The following is a 22,564-nucleotide window of genomic DNA, read 5'->3' as shown; positions in this document are numbered from 1 at the left end:
CGAGCCACCTGAGCGCCGTCACGCTGCCACCCCTCACCCGTCTGTGGCTCTGGCAGGATCACTTAGCCACCTGCCTTTGCTTCCTTGCCTGGGAATCAGGTACAGTCAGGCCTGCTTTAGAGGCTTAGCGGGAGGATTAAATGGACTATGAGAGAGCCCCGTCCCCGGCGCAGCAGACATGCAATAGCTGGTCCCTGTTGGGATTAGGTAAGATGCGGGCTTAGAGGAGAGTGGGGACTAGTCCGGTAACAGACCCACCAGCTCTCCCGTGCAGGTGAGCGGATCTGCTCCCAGGTGGTCACGGGAGCTCTGCACGCCTGTGCCCGTGACTGCAGCCCAGGACCCTTCTTAGAACTCCTCTTGCCCCTTGTTGGGGACGTGCTTTATCCATTTGGAAACCGGCCTTGAAATTCCGGTTTGGGGCTGTCACTGCTGGGGGTACCACTTGGGTACAAAACATTTAATTCTAAAAAGAGAGAGAGATTTCTTTTCCCAGGTTGGTGGGATGGTGCCTGCGGAAACCCTCCCAAAGGTGTGGGCATCGTCCCCACTGCCCTCCGTGCCAGGTGGGACAGGCACACGGCCTCCCGGGACCAATGGTGTGTGCTGGGGTGTGGGGGGAGGTTGGACACAATACTCAGTCAGAGATATTTGGTCTGATGTGTTTGTGAGAGTGTGTGTTAGGGGGGGTGTGGGTGTGTACGCTCGGTTCCTTCACAGTCTTGCATGCGTTTAATGGTTGTGAGCCTGTGTCCGTGCAAAGCCTGTAGGTGTGTTTGTGTAACTTCCTGACTTTGTGAGACGGTCACTCACCTAAGGGTCAGGCCCTCCGGGTCGCTGCTGGAGACTCTAGCGTCAGAACTGCCACCCCACACTCCCTCCTCGGCCCCCCATCCCCTCCCCACTCCTCCAGGGGCCATCACCCCACGTTGAACCGACTCAGCCTCAATGCATCCATGTCACCATCAGGGCTGTGAGGCTGGGGACAACCCCACCTGCTCACGGGTGGGCAGGTCAGGCCGTGGCCATGGAGGAGGGAGGGGCGATGGATCATGACCACCTGCCCTTGTGACCACGTCACGGCAAAGTCATCAACCAGGTCATTTTGTCCCGCCCTGATAATGTCTTCTCCCATAATTATCCTCACACTTAAAGCTAACTAGGAAAACCAATCAGCTAGGCAGACCTCCCCCCGCCCACCCTCTCTCTCTCTCTCTCTCTCACACACACACACACACACACACTCACACACACACTCACACACACACACTCCCCCTCATAATCAGGGTGCACACCCAAAGGAGGTTTATGGAGGGTCGCCGGCTGCCGGGTATCTTCATACATCATCTCACAGCAGCACCAGGAGGTGAGCGTTTATTACTCTCACTTGGCAAACGAGGGCCCGGAAGCTCAGAGAAGTTCCAGGACCTGCCTGGGGTCATCAACAGGGCGCCTGGCAGGTCCCAGAGAGACTGCCTGATCCGAGTGAGTTCTGTCCTCTCTCCACTCCTGTCACTCTGTGTCACTCTCCTGGCCCAAGTGTCCAGAAACCAGGGGCCTGGGGCACTTCTGAGGGGCCCACGTGAGGGTGTGAGACCAGCTGAGGCTGAGTCCTGCTCCCGGGGCCCCAGGCGGCCCCTGGCTGGCGTGGAAAAGAGCAGGTGTGTGGAGGGGAAGACCAGGTGAGCCAGGCCGGGCGTGTGGCTGGCCCCAGGCTGGGTGCCCAGGCGTCTCTCGGGGAACTGCACAGGCTCAGTGATGGGAGAAGAAAGCCCCAGGCGTGTGACAGCCCTGGCGCGCTGCTCAGAGCAGGGGACACAGACAAAGACGGTGCAGCCTTTGAAATTCTTCAGAGGCGAGGATGAAGGGAAACTCCCGGGCCAGCGGCTTTGTCTCTCGCTTATCCCCTGGCCTCCCCTCACAAGCGAGTAGAAGTGAGAGTGGGCGGCAGAGGCTGCAGAGGCAGAGGTGGCTGGCTTCCCAGTGAGCACCGGAGCACATGCCACGTGAGTGCCAGGAACCCCGCCAAGCTCTTACCGGCAGCCGTCCTGGGAGGCTGGTGCTATTATTACCTCTGCCTCCGAGCTGGGAGGCAGGGATCAGAGAGGTCCAGCAACTTGCACAAGGTCACACAGCCTTACCAGGAGTCAGGTTCAGCCCGGATCTTTCAGACCCCAAGCCTGGGACCATCCCCTCCTCTCTATTCTTGCTGTGCTGGTCCTGTCCTGGGTCCGTGGCACTGCCGGGGCTTGGCCTTCTGGGGACGGCCCAGCCAGCCCTCTGAAGAGCTGCAGAGGGTAGCGATCCGCAGCTAACACGCAAGACTTACCACGGGCCCTGCCCTGCTCTGCGTGCCTCACGTACGTGAACTCATGGTCACGGACACTCCCCTGCCGGCCACTTCCACTTACTCTCATTCTCTTTTTTACTAATTTTTAAAAATGTATTTTTATTGACTTCAGGGAGGAAGGGAGAGGGAGAGAGAGATAGGAACATCAAAGATGAGAATCATTGATCGGCTGCCTCCTGCACACCCCCTACTGGGCATGGAGCCCGCCACCCCGGCATGTGCCCTTGACTGGAGTCGAACCCAGGACCCTTCAGTCGCAGGCCGACGCTCTATCCACTGAGCCAAACCGGCTAGGGCTAGGCTCTCATTCTCCATCCCTACACACCAACAACCCGCAGGGGCGGCGGCGGGGTGGCGAGGAGTGCGCGGCTGCGTGTCAGTCCCTACCCAAGGCCTGAAGCCGCAGAACCCAGCGACAGTCAGGCCTTCCCCTCCACGAAGGAGATGCCGGCATTTGCTCACAAGCAGTGAGCTTACGGCCCCTCGCCGTTGGGGTAGGAGTGAAGAAATGGAGGCAGGGGCGAGCAGACACGAGGGGCCAGCTGGCGCCCAGGGACGCCCAGGAAGCCGGGGAGATGGCACAAGACGACAGGGAGGACGGCGAATGCCAGGGAGAACATTCTGGGCTGCAGCCGCAGGTGGTGGGCAGTCCTTAGAGGATCTCGGTCAAGGGAGCTCAAGACCCCCATAACCTGGTCCCACCACCCCTCGTTCCAGCCTCCTCTCTCACCGACCCCCTTCGCTCGTGGGCTGAGCGATGCTCTTAGCTATTGGGTACCATCATGCTCACCTCTGCCTCTACCCGCACTGTCCTTACACCCCTTTGCTGCCTGATCCCCCAAGATTCAGCACCAAGATCCCCCCAGAATGAATCTCAGGCCTGCCTTGAATCACTGTAAGCCTTTAGGCAAATTACTGAACCTTCGCCACCGTTGGCAAGTCTATTAAATGGGAATAATAGAACTAGTAGCTGCCTCCAGGGATTGAGTGTCACATGACACCAAGTATGCAGCAGGGTATCTGCTTGTCTGAGTCTCTATAACTCGGAAGGTGGGTGGGAGCCCCCCTCCTCCTCCCAGCGGGCAGGCTCTGCCCAGCGCGGTCTCTCTGGCCACGTTCCCACCCCCAGGGAGGTCCGGGCTCCTCTTCCTCCACGAAGCCAGGTCCCACCTGCCCGGCTCCCAGCCTCTCCGGAGGTTTACTCTAGTTCGGCCGCGGGCTTGGACGTCTTGTGTGGAAATGGAAGGCTGCGGGTGAGAGCTGAGGTACCGGAATTGGTTGTGATGGGCATAAATTGAATTTTAATAGAGATGTACGTGGCGTGGAGCCAGCATACGCAGGCAAAGGGAAGGTAGTAATTAAAAGTTAACGAGTCTAGAAATGTGTGAATCCTCCGGGAGAGATGGGGGAGCTGGGCGGGGAGGAGAGGGGCCCCCAGGCAGGCGGAGGATCCGAAGGAGGAGGGCTGACCTGCCTGCCCTGCGCCGTGTCTGCAGGAGGGGATGGCGGAGCCTGAGGGACCCTCGGACCACGCCCTGGGTTGCCGTGGGGAGCACAGTGACGAGAGCAGGGTTTGGAAACCTGGGCGCCAGGCACATTGGTGCAGGGACCGCCCTGTGTCCTGCAGGCTGCTGAGCCTCACCCTGGCCTCCACCCACTACATGCCAGTCGCCCCCTCCCCCAGATGTGACAGCCCAAAATGTCTCCAGGCCTTGCCAGATGTGCCCTGGGGGGCCCCCATTGCCCCACTGAAAGCCAGTTTCCTAGAGCAAGGCACCAGGGCTCCCACGCTAGACTCGCCCAGTGGGAGCCAGAGCTGGCCCTCTGCGTGCAGGCAGCCTGCCGTGTGGGGTCAGGGGTCTGGCTGGGTCAGGGCCCCTCTTGGGGGTCTCTCCTGCCCCCTTTGACTTTTCGTGACAATCCAGTCGATGGTTGCACAGAGTTCACTGAGTTGCCTGGAGTGGCTTCCCCACTGCTTCAGGGGGTCCTGGGTGGAGGATGAGCACGCAGTGTGACACCATCATTGCACAAAGGAAGACGGAGGCTGGAGGGACTGGGGCCTGGTCCCTGAACCCCATGAGCGTGAGCGGAAGGAAGGCTCCAGCTCCTGGGGTGAAATAAGGCACCGCCTCCTCCGGGCAGTCCTGCCAAAAGCAGCCGGAGGGCAAGGCCACTGGGGGAGAACAGGGACCCCGGTTCCTGTGGCAGCTCTGACCTGGTCCCCACCGGTGCCCGAGGACGCCTCCTAACACGGCCTTGAGGCCCTTGGGCCTGGCCTGGCCCCCTGCCCTGCGGTGGCGGCCTCCCCGGACTTAGGACAGGTTCCTCCTAGACCCCAGGGGCAGGTGGTGAGCAGCGAGGCCACAGATGGCTCCCTGGGCCTCCGGTTGGCGCTGCAATAATTATGTCAATGAAGACAAATACGCTCAAAATGTACGGGGACAGCAGGGGGAAGAGAAGCAAACATCGCTGACACATTGGCTGCCTTCGTTTCCATGGCAACCTGCTTCCTCACACTCTCATCCATGGGTCCTGGCTTGGGGAAGGAGAGGGCCCCCTCCTCCCCGGGAAGCCGGAGATGGATGGCGGTGCCCCCGCTCAGGACCCGCGCTAAGGGCAGCGAGGTCTGGGGAGCACACACCCAGCCACAGGTGGGCTCCGCTGGCGCCTGGGGACACTGGCCCTGAGAGAAAATGACTTTCCTCCGAGGTGGGGCCTGCGTTTAGTGTCAGAATTGAAATTGAAACCCAGGCCCCTCTCATTGTTGATGTTTCTCTCTCTCCCTCTCCCTCTCCCTTCCTCTCTAAAATCAGTAAAAATAAATTAAAAAAAGAAAGGAAGGCTCTCGGGGAAAGCCCTTCTCTGATGAACTGAGGCGTTCATTTCCACCGCAAGAAACTTCACATGCAAATTAGCAAGGGTTTGATCATCCATCACCTGGAATTGACAGGTTTGCATTTGGCCTTGATCCCTGGAAACCAATGCACAGGGAGGGGCGTAGGGCGGTGGGCCAGGCGGGGCCCAGGTCCTGGGGGAGGCAGGGAGAGGTGGTCCCCATCCGAGACACATATGTTTATTATCTGGGTTAATCCAATATATGGAAATGCGGCCTGGGGACCCCCCTCTTTTCTCCCCCCTCCCGCCCAGATCTTCCTGCGCCCCCGCCCCCTCTTGGCTCCCAGCCAGGACACAGAAACTAATTAGACCTTGACTCAGTGATGTGCCCAGGCAGGCAAATGGTTTAGATAGAGAGCCGCCTGGGGAGTTGGTAATGACCCCTGCTTCCGGGAGTGCTGCTTTAGTGCCTGACTCCTCTCCCCCATGTCCCCCCCTCCTCAGAGCCCCTCCCTGGCCCATTCATGGGACTTCTCAATGCGGGAGGTTCGGGGGGCCTCTCCCCGTGTCTTTGCCCCCCAGAGGCGTCTCTGCCGAGCCTGACTCACTGTGCGCCAGGGTGTCTGTGACTGAATTTCACAGCCAAGGAGAGGCTGGCTCCCCGCCGGCTGCCCAAGGCCCTGGGGCACAGAGCCCCCTGCAGTGGGCTTGGAGGAGGGCGTGGGGCTGGGAGCAGAGGTTGCAGCTCCCACTGCCAGCCCCTGGGGGCTGGGGGTTCTCAGCTCAGTGCCTGTGGGGCAGGTGGGGACTCACAGGTGGGGACTCACAGGTGGGGGCTCACAGAGGGCTTGGGAAGGGAGAGGCCATTGGTCCTGCAGAACAAGGAACGGTAACCGAGAAAGACAATCTCCCCCAAAGAGACGGGGCACCGACCCCGGAAGTCAGCCTGCAGCCCATCCAGACGCTCCAGCCACTGCAGCCGGTCCTTGACCCGGAACCCCTAGGCACGTACAGAGTGGGGCCCCGCCCCAAGGAGCCGACCCAGTCTGGCCCCTGCCACAGCCTCTGCTCAGTGAGCTATTGCTGCCCAGAAACCCACCCAAACCGTAGCGGCTTAAGCAACAATGATTTCTTATTGCTCCGCGGGTCTCTCCTGGGCCTCTCACCAGGTTGCATGGGGCTGGCAGTCAACTGGGGCTGGGCTGGGGCTGGGCTGGGCTGGGGCTGGGCTGGGGCTGGGGCTGGGCTGGGCTGGGGCTGGGCTGGGGCTGGGGCTGGGGCTGGGCTGGGGCTGGGGCTGGGGCTGGGCTGGGGCTGGGGCTGGGCTGGGCTGGGCTGGGACAGCCAGGATGGCGGGCCTCTCCCCTCCTGCTTGTCATCTGTGGATGATGTTCAGGGCAGAGATCTGAGAGGGTGAAGGTAGAAGCTTCCGGAATGTTCCACCCTCTTCTATCAGTGAAAGCACATCCCGAAGCCAGCCCAGATTTAGGGGGCAGTAGACTCCGCATCCTGATTGGAGTCGCTATAAAATATTAGGGGCACGCTCCTCGCATCCCGGCCTGGCAGCCGCCCAGATCACCTTTGCCAGATGGCGGCTGCCGGTGGGTCCCCGGGGCCTCGTTAACACAGTTCTGTGGTGGGTCCCCCACCAAGGGCCTCCTCCGAAGTCAACTCCGAGGGTGACTTTGAAACGCGAAGAGAATGGGCAGAGGCTGGAGCTGAGTCTCGCTGGACGAAGGCCAGGAAGGTCGGGCAGGTGGAGTCGTGTCTGGGGCCAGCTGCCCGGGGCCAGCAGATGTGCAGAAGGCAGAGCGGGGAGTTGGTTCCAGGCCCTGGCACTCAGGGCGGCCGCTGTCACAGCTCCGGACCCCGGATGCCATGGCAGCCGCAGCTCGGGCTCTGCTCCGGGGCTGGCCTGCTGGGCAAGGCCTGTCCTACCTGAGTGGGCACTGGGCCTGGCATCAGGGGCTGATCGAGGGGCTGAGGGCAGCGGTCCGTCCTCCCAGGACAGATGACAGAGTGAGGAATAATAACACCAGTCACCCCATGGCAGCTGGCTCTTGGGGAATACTGACCTCGGCCCGGGCCCAAGCCCTTTACAGGAATAATCTCATTCCATCCTCCAATGTGCCTGCAGGGAGGGACTACAGTGTGGTGGTCAACAGCACCAAACCTGGAGGCAGGCTCTTGCGGCTCTGCCACCTGCTGGCTGTGTGATCTTGGGCAAGTTACTGGACCTCTCTGTGCCTTAGCATCTTCCTATTTTTCACCTGCCAAATTCGGATAAAATTGATTCTGACCTCACAGAATAGTTAATGAGGAATAACTGCATTAGCACTTGTAAAGTGCTTAAATCAATGCCTGGCCGATGTATTATTATTATTATTATTATTACTACTACTACTACTACTATTATTATTAGCCCTATTGTATAGATGAGGAAATGGAGGCACAGAGAGCGTAGGCAACTTGCTCAAGGTCACACAGCAAGTAAAATACACAGACAGTCATTAACCCACCTTCTCCACCTGCACCCTCCCCCACCTCCACCCCGCCCCTGCCCTTAGCTCAGAGCTACTTAGGCAGAGGGCAGCAGGGTGATGTGACTCGGGGGCCCTTGGCACTGTGCTTCGTGGGGTGCTTACCAGCTCTGCAAGCGGTCCGCCTGCCCGGGCCTGCTGACCCCCGCGGTGTGTGAGGCAGGTGTCAGCACTGAGAGAGGTGCAGACACTGGGAAAGGAAGACAGCAATGAACCCAGCAGGGACGTTCTGTGCCCGCCTGGGGACCTCAGGCCCTGGCCCCTGGTAGTGGGGGCGTTCCAGGGGGCGGTTCTGCCAGCTCGGCTGTGACATGACAAAAGCCAGGGCAGCGGGACGGGTTTTCGTAAAGCTGGGTTCACTCTGTGTAAAACTCACCATCCCTTTTACTCTTTGGTGTTACAGTCTTTTCAATGAAATCTGTGTAAGAGATGTTTTGTTCTTTTTGCCTTCATATCCTTTTGGGTCAAATTAAAGTTAGCCACTCCTCCTTGGCCCTGGATATGCGTATGGATATAGACATAGATTTCAGGGACAGTTTTACAGCTCGTGAAATTGCTAATGTGTGTGTGTGTGTGTGTGTGTTTAATATATATTTCAGAGAGGAAGGGAGAGGGAGAGAGAGATAGAAACATCAATGATGAGAGAGAATCATGAATTGGCTGCCTCCTGCACGCCCCGCACTGGGGATCGAGCCCACAACCCGGCATGTGCCCTGACGGGGAATCTAACCGTGACCTCCTGGTTCATAGGTCGATGCTCACCCACTGAGCCCTGCCGGCCGGGCTGGAATTGGTACGGTTTTGCTATACAGTTCGTATGTTTCTCGAGGGGGGAATGGGGTCATGTCACATTTGCCCTCAAACCCCCAGCACAGCGCTGGACATCAGTCGTTGTTGGTGGGTGTCTCTGGCCCTGGTGGAAGGATGGCCAAGACTCTCCCAAAGGAAGATACAGCCCAGAGCCGGGATCTAGGGGAGGGCTCAGGGGCACACGCCTCCCCGGCCTGGGCAGCGGGGCCTGGTACTCAGACAGGAGGGATGCAGTGACACCGAAAGCCTTGCCTCAGGGAGCAAGAAAGAGCATCAGCCCTGACCTTGAGTCAGGTCTACCCAGGGAAGGGCATGGCGTCTGACCACGCACCCCCACTCTGCCCCAGCTGCCAACAGCAGGTGCTGCGAGACGGCCAGGGAGGCCTCTTCCCAGCTTCCCTTGGCCTGACCTGCCCCGGCAAGCTGGGGGAGCCCCAGGGAGACGCCTGCATCCTCTGCCTTATGAACATGCAGTAATCCCCCCACATCTGGCCTGGGGAGATGAAGAGCCCGGTGGAGACCAGAGAGCAGGACTCAGCCGGGCAGAACGCTCGGGCCGGCTGGACAGAGCTTGGCGGGGTTCACAGCGCCACCCACACTGCCACCTGGTGCACCCCTCCCCCCAATAGATGCTTCCTATTCATATCCACACGCCCCCTCCTTAGTATGAATTAGCCATTATCCTTTGTGGTCCTTAAAGGGGCCGTGACAAAGTCGTTCCTGCTCCCAGATGAGCAAGTCTTCATTCCCTTCTGTTCCCTGCGACCCGGAGATGCCGAGGGGCCGGGTTTGAACTCTTCGCCGCCGCGTGTTGTGTGGGGGGGAGCAGCAGGAAGCGAGTGGGCGGGAGTGGAACTGGGGACGGTGCGTTTCTCAGCGGGGCGTGGCGGCGGCAGTGACATTTCCACCTGATGGTACACGGTACCAGGGGCCCACGGGTGTGCCGTCACTGTGGGCATTATTAGCGCTGCTGGTGCCCAGAGCCGAACACACCGCCTGACGTGTTGTGGACGGCCCAGTCTGAACCGAATGATCAGTAATAACAGTAATCGCGTGAGGTCGCCTTTCTCGAGGGCGAACCGGGTGTCAGACACCGCGCTAAGCACTTCATAGCCCTTCCTGCTATAATGTGCGGTATAAGCGTTTGTAAAAATCATCCCACCGTGCAAATCGGGTAATAAAAACCAGAGGCTAATGGGGGAAACGGGGTGAGCGAGCAGCAGTCAGAAACTTCATCAGAGACACTGACTAAAGATGATCGCGCGGCTCTGCACGTCGCCAGTGGTCCGGGAGTGCAGACATACACGGGAAGTGGGGCGCTTTGCCTTGGGGAAGGCCTGGGATTTGCTTGAGGAAGTGGGCGCGGAGGGTGGCAGCTTGTGAGTCGTGATGGTGGAAGGAGGGAAGTCGGAAATCGGAAGGACAGATGCCGGGCCAGGTGTACACGGGCGAGCTCACAGCACACTCAGGACGCGAAGGGTACTTAGGGGAGGGGGGTTGTGTGGAGCTGCGGCTCCGTCCAGCTGAGTGTGGCTCTCCACGTTTGCCTCCTGTTTCTTGCAGACAAAGTCACACACAAGCCAACGCAAAACTGAAGTTGGGCTCAAGTTGCCCTCCAGATATACTCAGTGCATTGCAACCAAAGCGTGAGCACAGAACCGCCTGAACTTGTATTTTCTGCAAGGCGCTGCCCTTACTGTGCCCATTACACAGATGGAGTGCCCGAGGCTCAGCGAGGCCCGGCCCTTTCTCAGGTCATGTGCGGAGTGAGTGGGCAGCTGGGATTGAAGTCGGTCTGAGGCCGGAGCAGGGTTCTCCGCGAGGACCCCTCTGTGGGAGCCTGGTCAGGCTCAGTCTCAGACGTGGTGGCACTTGACTTGCTCTGCCCCATCCTCTCTCCCCTGGTTCCTGGCAAAGACCAGCCTGGCCTGCGCCCCCCTGTCCTTGACCGACTCCACTTCCCTCTCCACCCTGTCATCAGCCGGATCTGTGACAATGGGCGTCTGCTGATCTTACACCGAGGGCTGGCAGGGAGCGACGATCAGGCTTCACGCACCGCACGGCCTTCTGAAACATTTCATTCAGCCCAGCGGTTCAAGAGCGGCCAAGTCCGTACGTCGGCGTCGGCGAGCGAGCTGGCTGGGTTCCAATAAGACTTTATTTATGGACGCGGAGATTTGAATTGCATACGATTCCCGCCTGTCATGAAACATTACTCTTCTTTCCATTTTGTTCAACAATTTGAAAATCTAAAAACTATTTGTAGTCTATCTTGCCGTTCAACAGGGGGTGGGACGGAGATGCGAACGTGGTTTTGGCTGTCGTTGGCCAACGCCTGTTTTACACCCCTGCTTCATACCCTCCCCGTGCTCCTCTTGTCCGGTTATCCTGCCGCCCAGCCTGGCCGGTGTGGCTCAGTGGTTGAGCACCGACCTATGAACCAAGAGGTTATAGTTCAGTTCCGGTCAGGGCACATGCCTGGGTTGTTGGCTTGATCCCCAGCGTGGGTCGTGCAGGAGGCAGCTATCAAGGATGCTCTCTCATCATTGAAGCTTTTTCTATCTCTCTCCCTCTCCCTTTCTCTCTGAAATCAATTTTTATAAAAAAAGAAATAAAAAGAAACAGGACACTCTGCTGCCCGCTCCCCCTGCCCCCGCCACAGGCCCTGTGGGAACTGGTGCCAACCGCGAGGCCAGCTTCTCCCCTGGCAGGTGGCGCAGTTAGTGACTTCCCGCCTCAGAAATGGTTCTCTGATATCTGCTCTTCATGCCTGGCACCCCGATTCGCCTCGGAGCTGCCTTGGAGTCTGCTCTCAGGTCAGGGGGCTGAGAGGCCTTTAAAGGCAGCCTCCCCCAGCCTCCCGGGCACACCTGGGCACACCTGGCAGACATGGCGAGGGGGGAGGTGGAGAAAGCCATCCATGAGGCTGCACCCCCACCACCACCCCCACCACCAAGGTTAGACTACAAAGCACAAGCAGCCGGGCTCCTCGAGGCCGGTCCCCACGCAGCCTCCTGAGGGGCTTGTTCTAATTTGCCCTCCCCCATCCACCTGGGCGTGGGGGGGCCCTGCGGATTGCAGGGAGGTGCCCCCCACAGCGGGAGGAAGCAGGGAGCCACCGGGGAGCCAGAACATCGCTTCCTTGCCTTTTAGTTCCTTCTTTTTCTTTCTTTCTTTCTTTTTTTTTTTAAATAACCACACTCCCCACAGGATTTCTTCTTTTTCAGTCACTTTTTAAAAAAAATCCAAACAGAACTGGCTTCAAGTTTGAACACCTCGCACCCTGGACAGAGTTTGCCTTCTCGCCTCTTCCCTCCTTTCTGCTCCTCGTAATAACGTGCCATGTCCCGTGCCACTCTTCCCTTTTCTAAATGCTCCCCAGAGCTCATGACTCTTGTCTCGGAGGGGGGGTCCTGGGTCAGGGCAAAGACTGGGCAGCTCCCTGGGGCGTCTCTCCCTGGGATGTGAGAGGGGACCTGCCCACTGCCCGCTGAGCAGACCGAGGACCCAGGACAGGTCAGGGGGCATGGGGGGCGGAGGGGGAAGGAGGGACACGCTTGGGGTCAGATGGGCCTGAAATCAAATCTCACTTTGCTGGGTGACCTCAGGCAACTTGCTGAACCTTTCTGAGCCCAGGTCCCCCGGCTATAAAACGGGTGGGAGTCGCTTCGCCCCACGGTAAATGTGGGGGTGAACCGGGTATTGTGTGCCATGTGTTTGCTGGCCTCATTGTTGTCAGAGGGAGGGCCCAGCAGGACATCCCTCCCGCCCAGCTGAGTGCATCTCTGGCCCCTCAGCTTCCTCCCAGGCCTCCCGCCTCCCCGTCTGTCTGCTCCCCCAGAGTCCGGGAGCCACCCTGCTGATGGGAATCCTAATGAAGCTCTTTTCCTTGCTCCCCAAGAGCAGTTAATTGGTCCAGAGATGGCAGGGGAGACAGACGCCCTCCCCCAGCCAACTAGCCGGGTTGTCAGTGTTATCGGCCCCCAGCTCGTTAACACCGATGTCCCTCTCATTGACCACGGGCCCAGGATCAATCAGAGCCTCTGGGTTCTCCCAGGGCAGCAGGGAGGCTCGGGGCAGCGGGAGGGAGGGGCAGATCTCCTCCGCTTCTGAACCCAACATCCGTCAGCAGGGGGTGGTACCAGCCCCAGGCTGAGCCCTGGCTGAGCAGCTGCCTTCAGGCGATTCTGCATCCAGCCCAGCTCAGCCCTTAGCCGCCTGCTGCTGAAGGGGCTGCGGATGGACAACGCAGCATCCATCCTCACCCCTCATCCTACTCGCCCCTCCCACATCATCACGGACGCTTTTCCTGGCCCCGGCATCCTCCCCGACCTGGAGGGAACTGGCAGGATGAGTTTCTCACAGCTGCTGTCCCAAGTGACCACTAACTTAGCGACCTCAACCAAGGCGAGTGTTGCCCATACAGTTCTGGAGGCCAGGAGTCTGGAAATCAGGTGTCGGCCGGTAGAGGCCCTTCTGGAGGCGCCAGGGGAGAAGGCATCTCCTGGCCTGGACCCCCGTCCAGCGGCCTCCTGCGTCCCTCAGCTCGTGGCCCCGCCCCCTCCCTCCTCTGCTTCTCTCCTCACATCTCCTCACTCTGACTCTGCTGAGTGCACACGTGGGTGGGAGCCTGTGAGTGTGCATGAGTGTGTTAGTGCACATGTGCGTGTGCATGTCCGTGTGCACTTGCACACACATGCCCTCCCTCCGTGTGAGCTCAAGCGCGCACCCCGGGCACCCACTTTATGAAAGAGGACACTGCAAGGAGAGGGCCTGTTGTTTCTGGTGTCGGCATCAGCCCCTGACAGCTTCGTGGAATTGAAATATCTTACTTAATGCGGCTAAGAGTCATTTTAAATATCAACTCTTGACGCTCGAGGACTCAAGCCCAAAAGGGCAGTGTGTGTTTCCCCGGCTGGAGAAGAAATCGCTGTTAAGCAGTGATTTCTCCCCTGCCCGTTTCATGTCTAAAATCCCAATTATCCGTCCTGCCTCTTCCCTGTGCTGCCATCGCGTGCCCGGCACCCCGAGCCCATCTCTCCATCTCGGAACGGCGTCGACCGAGCGGCGGGGGTGGAACCAGGACATCCTGTGATGGGCCAGGAGAGCAGATTCTCTGTGTGGGTCCGTCTCCCAGCCCGGCCGAGCCCGGGCCCAGGTCCCTCCCCTACCTGCTGCCTCCGCGCAGAGCCTCCTGGCTCCCGCAGCCACCAGAGAGCCGGGGATGCTCTCAGTGCCGTTTTGGAAACCGTTCCAAGACATCTCGTCACATGCACAAAGCGGGGAGCAGAACAGCCTGAGATGAGGCCTGTCTCCTGCTTAAAAGTGGGGGGCGGGGAGGTGCTGCGTTTGCATAAAGAAATTCTGAGAGGAGACTCAAGAAGCTGATCTCCGTGGTTTCCTCGCGGTGTTGGAGCCGGGGTGGGCCAGCAGGGGGTCAGGGATGGGAGGCACGTTCACTGTGCACCTTCTCACTTACCCTTTGAACGTTGACTCCTGTGCATATCTTTTCTGTAATCAATCAACACACAAGCGATCCGAGAGGTGGGTGCGTGCAGGGGCCCACCAGCCCGGGGCCACGCCCTGACTGGTCCTCACGGGATGGAGAGCGAGGCAGCAGGTCAGCCGGGAAGAGGTGCCTCTTGCCCACCTTCACTGCTGGTCATCCCAGAGGGGCCAGGCTCAGGTCCCTCCGCCCAGAGACACACACAGAGGTGACCGGGCCTGGGGTCAGGCTGGCGAGAGAGCCCCACTGGGGGCAAGAGGCTGAGGGGGGCGGCCTCTGAAGGGGGCCTGCCATTTCTTTGCTGCCCCTGGGGAAGCAGATCACACGCTCCACCGGCAGCTGAGGCCGAGGCAAGACCTCTCTCTCAATAAGAAGCATTAGGTAACCAAGGGGCCATAGCAGATCCTTTGTTGGTGGCTGGGGACACTTGGTGTCCACGTCCATGGGGAAGCCAAAGAATTAGCCAGGCAAGGGAATCCCTGCCCCCCGATGCTTGGCACAGAGCCCTGAATGGGCCCACCGGGGGCGGGGGGGGTATCCTGCCACACCTTCCTTGTCTTTCTCGCTGAATCTCCGCACATCACCCCCGTTCCTTCCACTCCCCACCAGTGACTCATACACTTGCTCCCCCATTTGACGGGTATTGGTGCAGCACCTGCGGTGTGCCAGGCACTTACATCCTCTTGCAATGCTCACATCATTGTCCCCATTTCGCAGATGGGAAAACTGAGGCTTGCAAAGATCCATAACGCACCCAGGCCACACTCCTAAGAAAGAGCAGACTTCAAATCAAAGTCTACATGTCTCCGGGTCAGAAACCCCGGGACTTTCTCCAAAGCTCCCTCGTGGTCCGACCATGGGTGAGCCCTGCTGCAGGGCATGGCGTCCATCCCCCTGGGCCCAGAGAGGCAGGGCTTTTCCAGGCCCCTGCGGGGCTGGCAGCCACAGGTGGGTGGGGCAGATAGACCGCAGGCTGAGTGTGTGTGTGGGGAGGCTGGGAGAGGAGGAAACCAGGCTGGGATAATGAGCACTGTTACGGTCATTGTCAGGGATGCTCCCAAAAAACGGAGATGCTGGACAACTGCCTCTGACGCCCGCCTGGGAGGCAGGGGGACGAGAGCTGCAATTTGGGTGGAGCAAAGCGGGTTTCCCTGTTAGGGAAGGAGGTGGTGGAACTGTTACTTTAAATAATGCTGCCTGCATGCCAGAAATAGGCCTCCCAGAGGCGGCCCAGGGAGAGGGAGGCGGGAGGAGCAGAGCAGGGCTGCATCTGCTAGGCCAGGCCATGGAGAACCTGCCCCCGACTACAGGGCAGGAGGGGGGGCGGGGGGGGGGGGAGGAAGCCCAGAGCTGGCCCAGCCTCAGGGGAGGGCCGGCCTGCAGCCAGCTGGCCCTCCTCGAGCTCCAGGTGCGGCCTGGGAGTTCTGGTGGACGCACGTGGCCGCAGAGCCGTCTGCAGAAATCTACTTCAACTAAAGTTTAAAATTCAGCACACATCACTGACACCGGCAAACAAACCCAGACCCAACGAGTCCCCGGTGTCCTTTTTATAATGTAGACTTAAATTACATGCTCCAAGAGCATTTTTTAACTGTATTTTTAAAATAAAACCGGTATATGGCGTGCAATAAACAAAACTCCGGCGGCATAGAAAGATGGAAAATCAAAAAGTAGAAGTTCCCCTCCCTCCCCACCCGACACCCCTCCCAAAAGGGAGATAACAGGTACCGGAGGATCTGTCTCCGAAACATCACATGTACTTGCCCGAGCGTACGCGTGATTAATGTGTAGAGATACATGCTATTTCCGTGTACCCACGTGGTGTCACACCGTTTACACTCTTCTTGGACTTTGGTTTTGTGTGTGTGTGTGTGTGTGTGTGTGTGTGTGTGTGTGTTGTCCACAAACTCAAATGACTTTTACTGGGTCAATTTGCATGGCCCTAAACATTAAACTAGGGTTCGGTCGCCTGTTGCAGTACACAGCAGCTTAGCCAGGGTGCTGGGAATAAATACGCCATGACCCTTGCCCCTGACGCTCAGCTGCGGTCTGTTTAGCTTATTACTTCCTCGTGTTCCTGTTTCCATAAACATCCGCCTTCTCCAGCTGCCTTTCCACGCTCTGCGCCTCTGGGACCCTCCCATCTCGTTCCATCCAGGCGTCCCAGTGCCGTCTGTGACGGCGGCCTCATTCATTGATCCCGCCTATTTTTGATGGTCATTGATAGGTTGTTTCGGGTGGTTGTGTGTTGACTTCTGCCGTTACAAGCAATGCTGCAGGGAGCATCCTTGTACCGGTTCTTTGCCACATTTTTGCACGTGGATCTAAAAGGCCAGCTCCCGGGAGTGCAAGCTCTGGGTCAAAGGCTCGCATATGCTTATTTTGACAGGTTTTGTCCCAAAGGCTCGATCAGTTTGCACTTTCACCGGCCCATCTTCCCCTCGCTCTTGCCAGCACTGGGCATGATCAGGCACGACGATCTTCGGCTGTCTGATATGTCATCGCGGTTTTGATTGGGCTGTGTCTCGCCGTGACAGGAGTTGAGCATCCTTTTTGTCGGTGTGCGGGCCATTTCTGTTCATTTTCCTCTCGCCTGTGTGATTTAATAATACCCGATTCCATTTCCAAAGATAGAGAGCTTTTCTAGCCAATCTCTCCCTCCATCTCCCCTCTCAGGTCACCCCATCGCCTTCAAGACCCAAACCATTTCCCCAAATCTGTCCCCCTTCCCTGCGGGAGAGATGGGGAGAGATGAGAGAGCCTGTGATGGGCTGGACGATGGGTCTGAGGAGAACGGGAAGTTTGCCAGAGCGGGGCGCCGCTATCTCCCCATCATCACGCTGTACACAGTGAGGACGGACAGATAAGAGCTGCAGCTGGTGGCAGAGATAAGAGGCTTGGACAGCCAGAATGTTCTAGATAATGCTGCAGAGCCAGAGCGAGGGGGGCTTCTGCAGTCCCGGGACAGAAGGTGGGGCCCGTGGGGTACGACGTCAGTGCTGAGCTGGTTGGCTGCTGGGCTTGGAGCCCGAAAGGCTCTGTGGGACCCTGGCCCTGCCTCCTCGTACCTGTAAGACCACGGGTCAGTGACGGGCTGTTTCTGAACCTCAGTTCCCTCCGCTCTGACGTGGGGGTAAGCCGCTCAGGGGATGAGCATGGAGATGGAGTGAAAGGCTCTCAAATGCAGACCCATGACCGCTTGCACCTGTCCGCATAAAATGAGAAAAGTGAAGCTAGTGTAGTGGGCTTTGCATAAAATTTGTTTAAAGCTTACACAAATGGTTTTCATGCTGAGATTACATTTCTCTCTTTTTTACCTCAAAAACGTCCTTTATAAATAAAATGCTAACCATCTCTATTTATTTTTCTCTCCCTGCCTGGCACTTTTTAATATTCTCTCTCTCTCTCTCTCTCTCTCTCTCTCTCTCTCTCTCTCTCTCTCAGTGTTTCATTGTTCAATTTTTTTGTCTGTTTGCTTTCCGCTTGGCTGGTTTTAATGATCTTACCTGGATAAATGAAAAATGGACAATCTTATGGCAATCCCTCATATTTTAAGTGTTACTGGTCTATGATATGTAATAATCTGGGAACTGCTGTGTGAAGTGAGGAAATGTATGAAAAGTACTTATTACAGCAGCATCATTGTGAGATAGTGATGGTGGTGGTGATGATGGTGATGGTGGTGGTGATGATGGTGGTTGGTGGTGGTGATGGTGGTGGTGATGATGGTGGTGATGGTGGTGATGGTGGTGATGGTGGTTGGTGGTGGTGATGGTGATGATGATGGTGGTGGTGATGGTGGTGGTGATGATGGTGGTGATGGTGGTGGTGGTGATGATGGTAATGATGGTAATGATGATGATGGTGGTGGTAATGATGATGATGGTGATGGTGATGATGGTGATGGTGGTGGTGGTGGTGATGATGGTAATGATGGTGATGGTGATGGTGGTGGTGATGATGGTAATGATGATGATGGTGGTGGTGGTGATGGTAATGATGGTGATGGTGGTGGTGGTGGTGATGATGGTAATGATGGTGATGGTGATGGTGGTGGTGATGATGGTAATGATGGTGATGGTGATGGTGGTGGTGATGATGGTAATGATGATGATGGTGGTGGTGGTGATGATGGTGGTGATGGTGGTGGTGGTGGTGATGGTGGTGGTGATGATGGTGATGGTGATGGTGGTGATGGTGGTGATGATGGTGGTGATGATGGTGGTGATGGTGATGATGATGGTGGTGATGATGGTGGTGATGATGGTGGTGGTGATGATGGTGGTGGTGATGGTGATGATGATGGTGGTGATGATGGTGGTGGTGGTGGTGATGGTGATGATGATGGTGGTGATGGTGGTGATGGTGATGGTGATGGGCCCGCACTGGAATTCATGTAAAACTAAACTTGGCAACTCCTGGGAGTAAGATCACTCTGTCCCAGGGTTAGCACAGCCTGGGGGCAGGCGGCAATGAGCTTATCCACCAAGTCAGCTGGACAAACCCTAGGACATCGATCCGACCTATTTTTGATGGTCATTTATAGGTTGTTTCAGGTTGTTGTTTGTTTGTCTCTGCCGTTACAAGGGAGATATCCTAGGCACAAGCCCCTTGACTCATGAGCTCTGTGCTGGGTCATTCATTCCCTGGGAATAGGAAAGGGGGTCCCAGAGGGGGGTGCCAGGGGAACTGACCCCTCCATACCAGTGAGCATCTCGGTGCTCTCACTGGCCAGGCCTGGCTTCCTCCCTGCCTCTCAGCCGGGGGAGCTCCTCGTCCTCCTGCTCTCAGCGGCTTTTCCTCCAAACCAGCCTCTGCTGCTCTTCGGTCCAGGCATGTGCTGCCGGAGCAGGCTCCCCGGGGGCCTCCTCGGATTCGCACATCCCGGCCCCAGGGCCCCATGTGCAGAACCCACCTGCTCAGAAGACCTTTCCCACACAGGGCTGCTGTGGGGTGTTTGTGGGGTGTTTGTAACTTTAAGGATGGAGCAATGCAAAGAATTTGGGGAAGCATGTAAATTTCCCCGCGTCTGTCACCTCCACCCATTTCAGTTAATATTACAGCGCAGTCCCGTGCCTGGTCAAAATAAAACGCCACCACTTTTCTCCGTCATGGGAGTCACAGGAAAGGGGACAGGAGCCTCCAGCAGACCCAGCAGTGCTGGGAGGTCTGGTCGCGGCCAGGGTCAAGGGCTCAGTCGCAGCCCCTCCGTCCTTGGGAAAGTGCAGGCTGCTTCCCGGACACCTGAGTAAATTGCCTGTGGGTGGGACTGTCCGCTAGCTGAAGGCCTTTCTGTGACCCCATGACCTGGCCAGGGAGCAGAGCTCTCGGGTCCTCTTCATGCTGGAAGAGGGTGAGGCGGTGCCCTCTGCCCTCTGACCCCAGTCTGACCTGTGCACCCCCGCAGCTGCCTGCTTGCTCACTGCCTGTCTCGTCTGCCCCCAGGTACATGATCACCAGCCTGGACCGCACCCACGCTGGCTTCTACCGCTGCATCGTGCGCAACCGGATGGGTGCCCTGCTGCAGAGGCAAACCGAGGTGCAGGTGGCCTGTGAGTACCGGGGTGACGCGGGGCAGGGCGGGCGTGCAGCGGGAGAGGGGTCCCCACCCACCAGCCACACTCCCTCTGTGCTCATCGGCGCTCACGGGCCAGTACTCTAGTTCTGCAGCTGATGGCACCGAGGCCTGGGGCTGATAAATGGCACGCGGCTGATAAAGACACACACGTCTGCTGGCTCTGAGCTCAGCACTCTTCAAAGGGGACCCGCTGCTTTGTGTTTTTCTTTTTTTTCATTTCTTTTTTTAATATATTTTTATTGATTTCAGAGAGGAAAGGAGAGGGAGAGAGGGAGAATTAGAAACCTTGGTGATGAGAGAGAATCATTGATCGGCTGCCTCCTGCACGCCCCCCGCTGGGGATCGAGCATCTGCCCTGAGAATCAAACCGTGACCTCCTGGTTCATAGGTCAGTGCTCAACCACTGAGCCACACCCTCTCTCTCCCCTTCCTCCCTCCCTTCCACTCTCTAGAAATCAGTGGAAAAAATATCCTTGGGTGAGGATTAACAAAATAAAAATTAAAAAAGTAACCCCTCATCCAGAGCCCACGGGCTTGCCTCCGACCTAGCACAGGAGAGAGCTTCCCACTTGGAGAGAAGTGGGAGAGAAGCTAATAGGAAACCTCGAGTGAGGCAAAGATGTTTATAATAATTATGGAAAACAGCCGTAACCAGGAGTGGAGGACAGCCTGTCCCCATAAACCAGCACTAAAGGCAACTCGACTCTCCCAGGAGCAGGAAAGCCCTGGATTCAAATGATGGACAGGGCCGCCGTCGGATGGCTGGCGGACTCCCTGGAGCTTCACGTCGTGGTGCCCAGTCCAGCAGGGCAGGGGCAGCCGTGGGGCAGCCTCCAGGGAGACTGCACGTGCGTGTGTGCGCACACGTGTGTGCAAGTGTAGGTGCACCAGTGTGGGTTCGTGCACACATATGTGCAGATGTGTGTGTCTGAATTCGTCTGCTTCTTTGTCCCCTGTGTGTGGGAGAGAACATGTGTGTCAGTGTATGCACATATGCATGTCCTTGCATGTGTGCATGTGCATGTGCAGATGTGCATGGCTGGATACGGCTGCCTCTTTGCTCACCTACGTGTTGGTGAGAACGTGTGTGTGTGTGTGTGTGTGTGTGTGTGTGCGCACGCGCGCCCGTGGAGTTGGAAATGCCATCCAGGATGCGAATGGTCCAGCTGTCGTGGGGCGTGTCTGTTCCGAGCCTGTGGCGCATAGAGATAGTAGGAACTTTCTGGAGTTGCGAGCCCCCGGATGACAGTCTCCCCTGGGCAGGCGGCTCAGTTGGTTGGAGCATCATCCGTGCACCAAAAGGTTGCAGGTTTCATTCCCGGTCGTCGGGTGCACACGGGAGGCAACCGGTTGATGTCTCTCTCTCTCTCTCTTTCCCTTCCTCTCTCTCTAAAAATCAATCTTTTAAAAACACACTTAAAAAGAGTGAGAGAGAAAGGAAGGGAACCCAGCATCCCCGTGACTGAGACACTTCCTCCTTGGCCGAGATAGGGACCCAGAGCCCAGGACTTGCCCACTGACGCCCTCTCCTCCCTCCCCCTCCCCCCGCCCCCACAATACACATACTCCTCACACACATGCACCCAGCATGAGGTGCTCCCTCGACACCAGGCCACACACCTCATGGGCCCTGCCCCAGACCCACAGGGGTCCTCCGGCCCCCAAGCCGAGGGGTGGCTTGTGACCAGGCCCAGGGGCAGAGCAAGCACAGTGCACTGATGGCGGCAGAGGCCTTTGGAGAGGACCAGGTGCTGTAAGGAGGCCCGGACCACCCTGGGCTCCCAGCCTGGAGACTCAGGGCCGAGCAGCTTTCTCCTCTCTGCAGGGCCCACCGTCCCTCATCTGTCTACCATCCTGGGTACATTCCTAGCCACCCCTCTGCCCTCTAGGCTGGGGTGAGAGCGAGACAAGTGAGGCTTGGAGGATGCAAAATTTAAGGAGGCGCTCCCTCTCAGGTCCTCAACGTGCACTTGCAGGACCCCGAAGAGCGGGTGCCTCCTTAAATCTTTCACCTCATTCACCCTATCTCAATCCTGGGCCCTACAGTCAGTCGTCCTGCATCTGTCTGTCTGAGGGTCCATCCGTCTGTCTTTCTTGCCCAGTCACATGGCTCTGGGGATGGGTGGGGATGGCTGTTTCTCCAAGTCCCTGCATCTCCCCTCAGCAGCGTCCACCTCCCGGGGTGGGAGGGCTCTGTCCTGGGATGCCAGATGACCCCTGTCCTCGGGATGCCTTCCTTCCAGGGATCAGCCAGGCAGGCCCCACCCCTGGCTCCACCCCCTTCCCAAAGAGAGACTGTGAATTGGGTTCTAATTGAGAAATTAATAAGGCAGCTGTGCTAACAACTAATGATAATAGCAAAGTCATTACAGAAGGGTTCTTTACATGTTTTTAATTACAGCAATTAAGGGGAAGTCAATAAAACACCCACCCCTCCCCAGCTCCCTTCCTGTCCCCATGGGGAGTCTCTCCTTGGTTTTTTTAAAGTCACCGTAAGTTTCTGGCAGGTGACTAGCGGGCTGAGACGGTGGGGAGCGTCCTGAGCCCATAGCTGCCCTCCGGCCACCAGTCTCCCCGTCCAGACCCTGTGGGCACCTGTGTTCTCCTCACCTGCAGCTTCCCTGCCCCGGTTGGCTGGCTTTGGGCTCAGACTTGGAGCCCCAGCACCGACCTGCCCTCCCTCTGCAGGGCACGGGGGCCCTGCCACGTGGGGAGCCAGCCTGCTCCCCGTTACCCTGGGGGCTCAGTCTCCTCTACAAAACGGGACTTGAGGGCATCGAGCCTGTTGTCACGTGGCCTGGGCTTGATGCCCAGAATGTCAGCCATGGGCTCGCTGCTTTTAATCCTCAGCCTGAGGGTGAGAATGTGGAAACGTAGGGGCCGTGCCGTGGTTCAGGATAGCATCGTTGTGTGCTTCCGGAGCCCCGATTTTACCGGAATGTTTA

General features: G+C 57.8%; 1 protein-coding gene across 3 annotated transcripts in view; it reads left to right on the top strand.

The window, feature by feature from the left end:
* The window catches only part of SDK2 (sidekick cell adhesion molecule 2), a 201,357-nt gene that overhangs the window by 90,767 nt on the left and 88,026 nt on the right, over positions 1-22,564 (top strand). For all 3 annotated transcript variants that reach the window (XM_059671072.1, XM_059671071.1, XM_059671070.1), the window contains exon 3: positions 19,487-19,593. In XM_059671072.1, the coding sequence (XP_059527055.1) occupies positions 19,487-19,593 (107 nt within the window). The remainder of the gene's footprint in view (positions 1-19,486; positions 19,594-22,564) is intronic.

The sequence above is a fragment of the Myotis daubentonii genome, chromosome 16, assembly GCF_963259705.1.
Source record: "Myotis daubentonii chromosome 16, mMyoDau2.1, whole genome shotgun sequence".
NCBI classification, from domain to species: Eukaryota; Metazoa; Chordata; class Mammalia; order Chiroptera; family Vespertilionidae; genus Myotis; species Myotis daubentonii.
The sequence above is the reverse complement of the archived record's forward strand: the minus strand, read 5'-3'. Positions and strand labels throughout refer to the sequence as shown.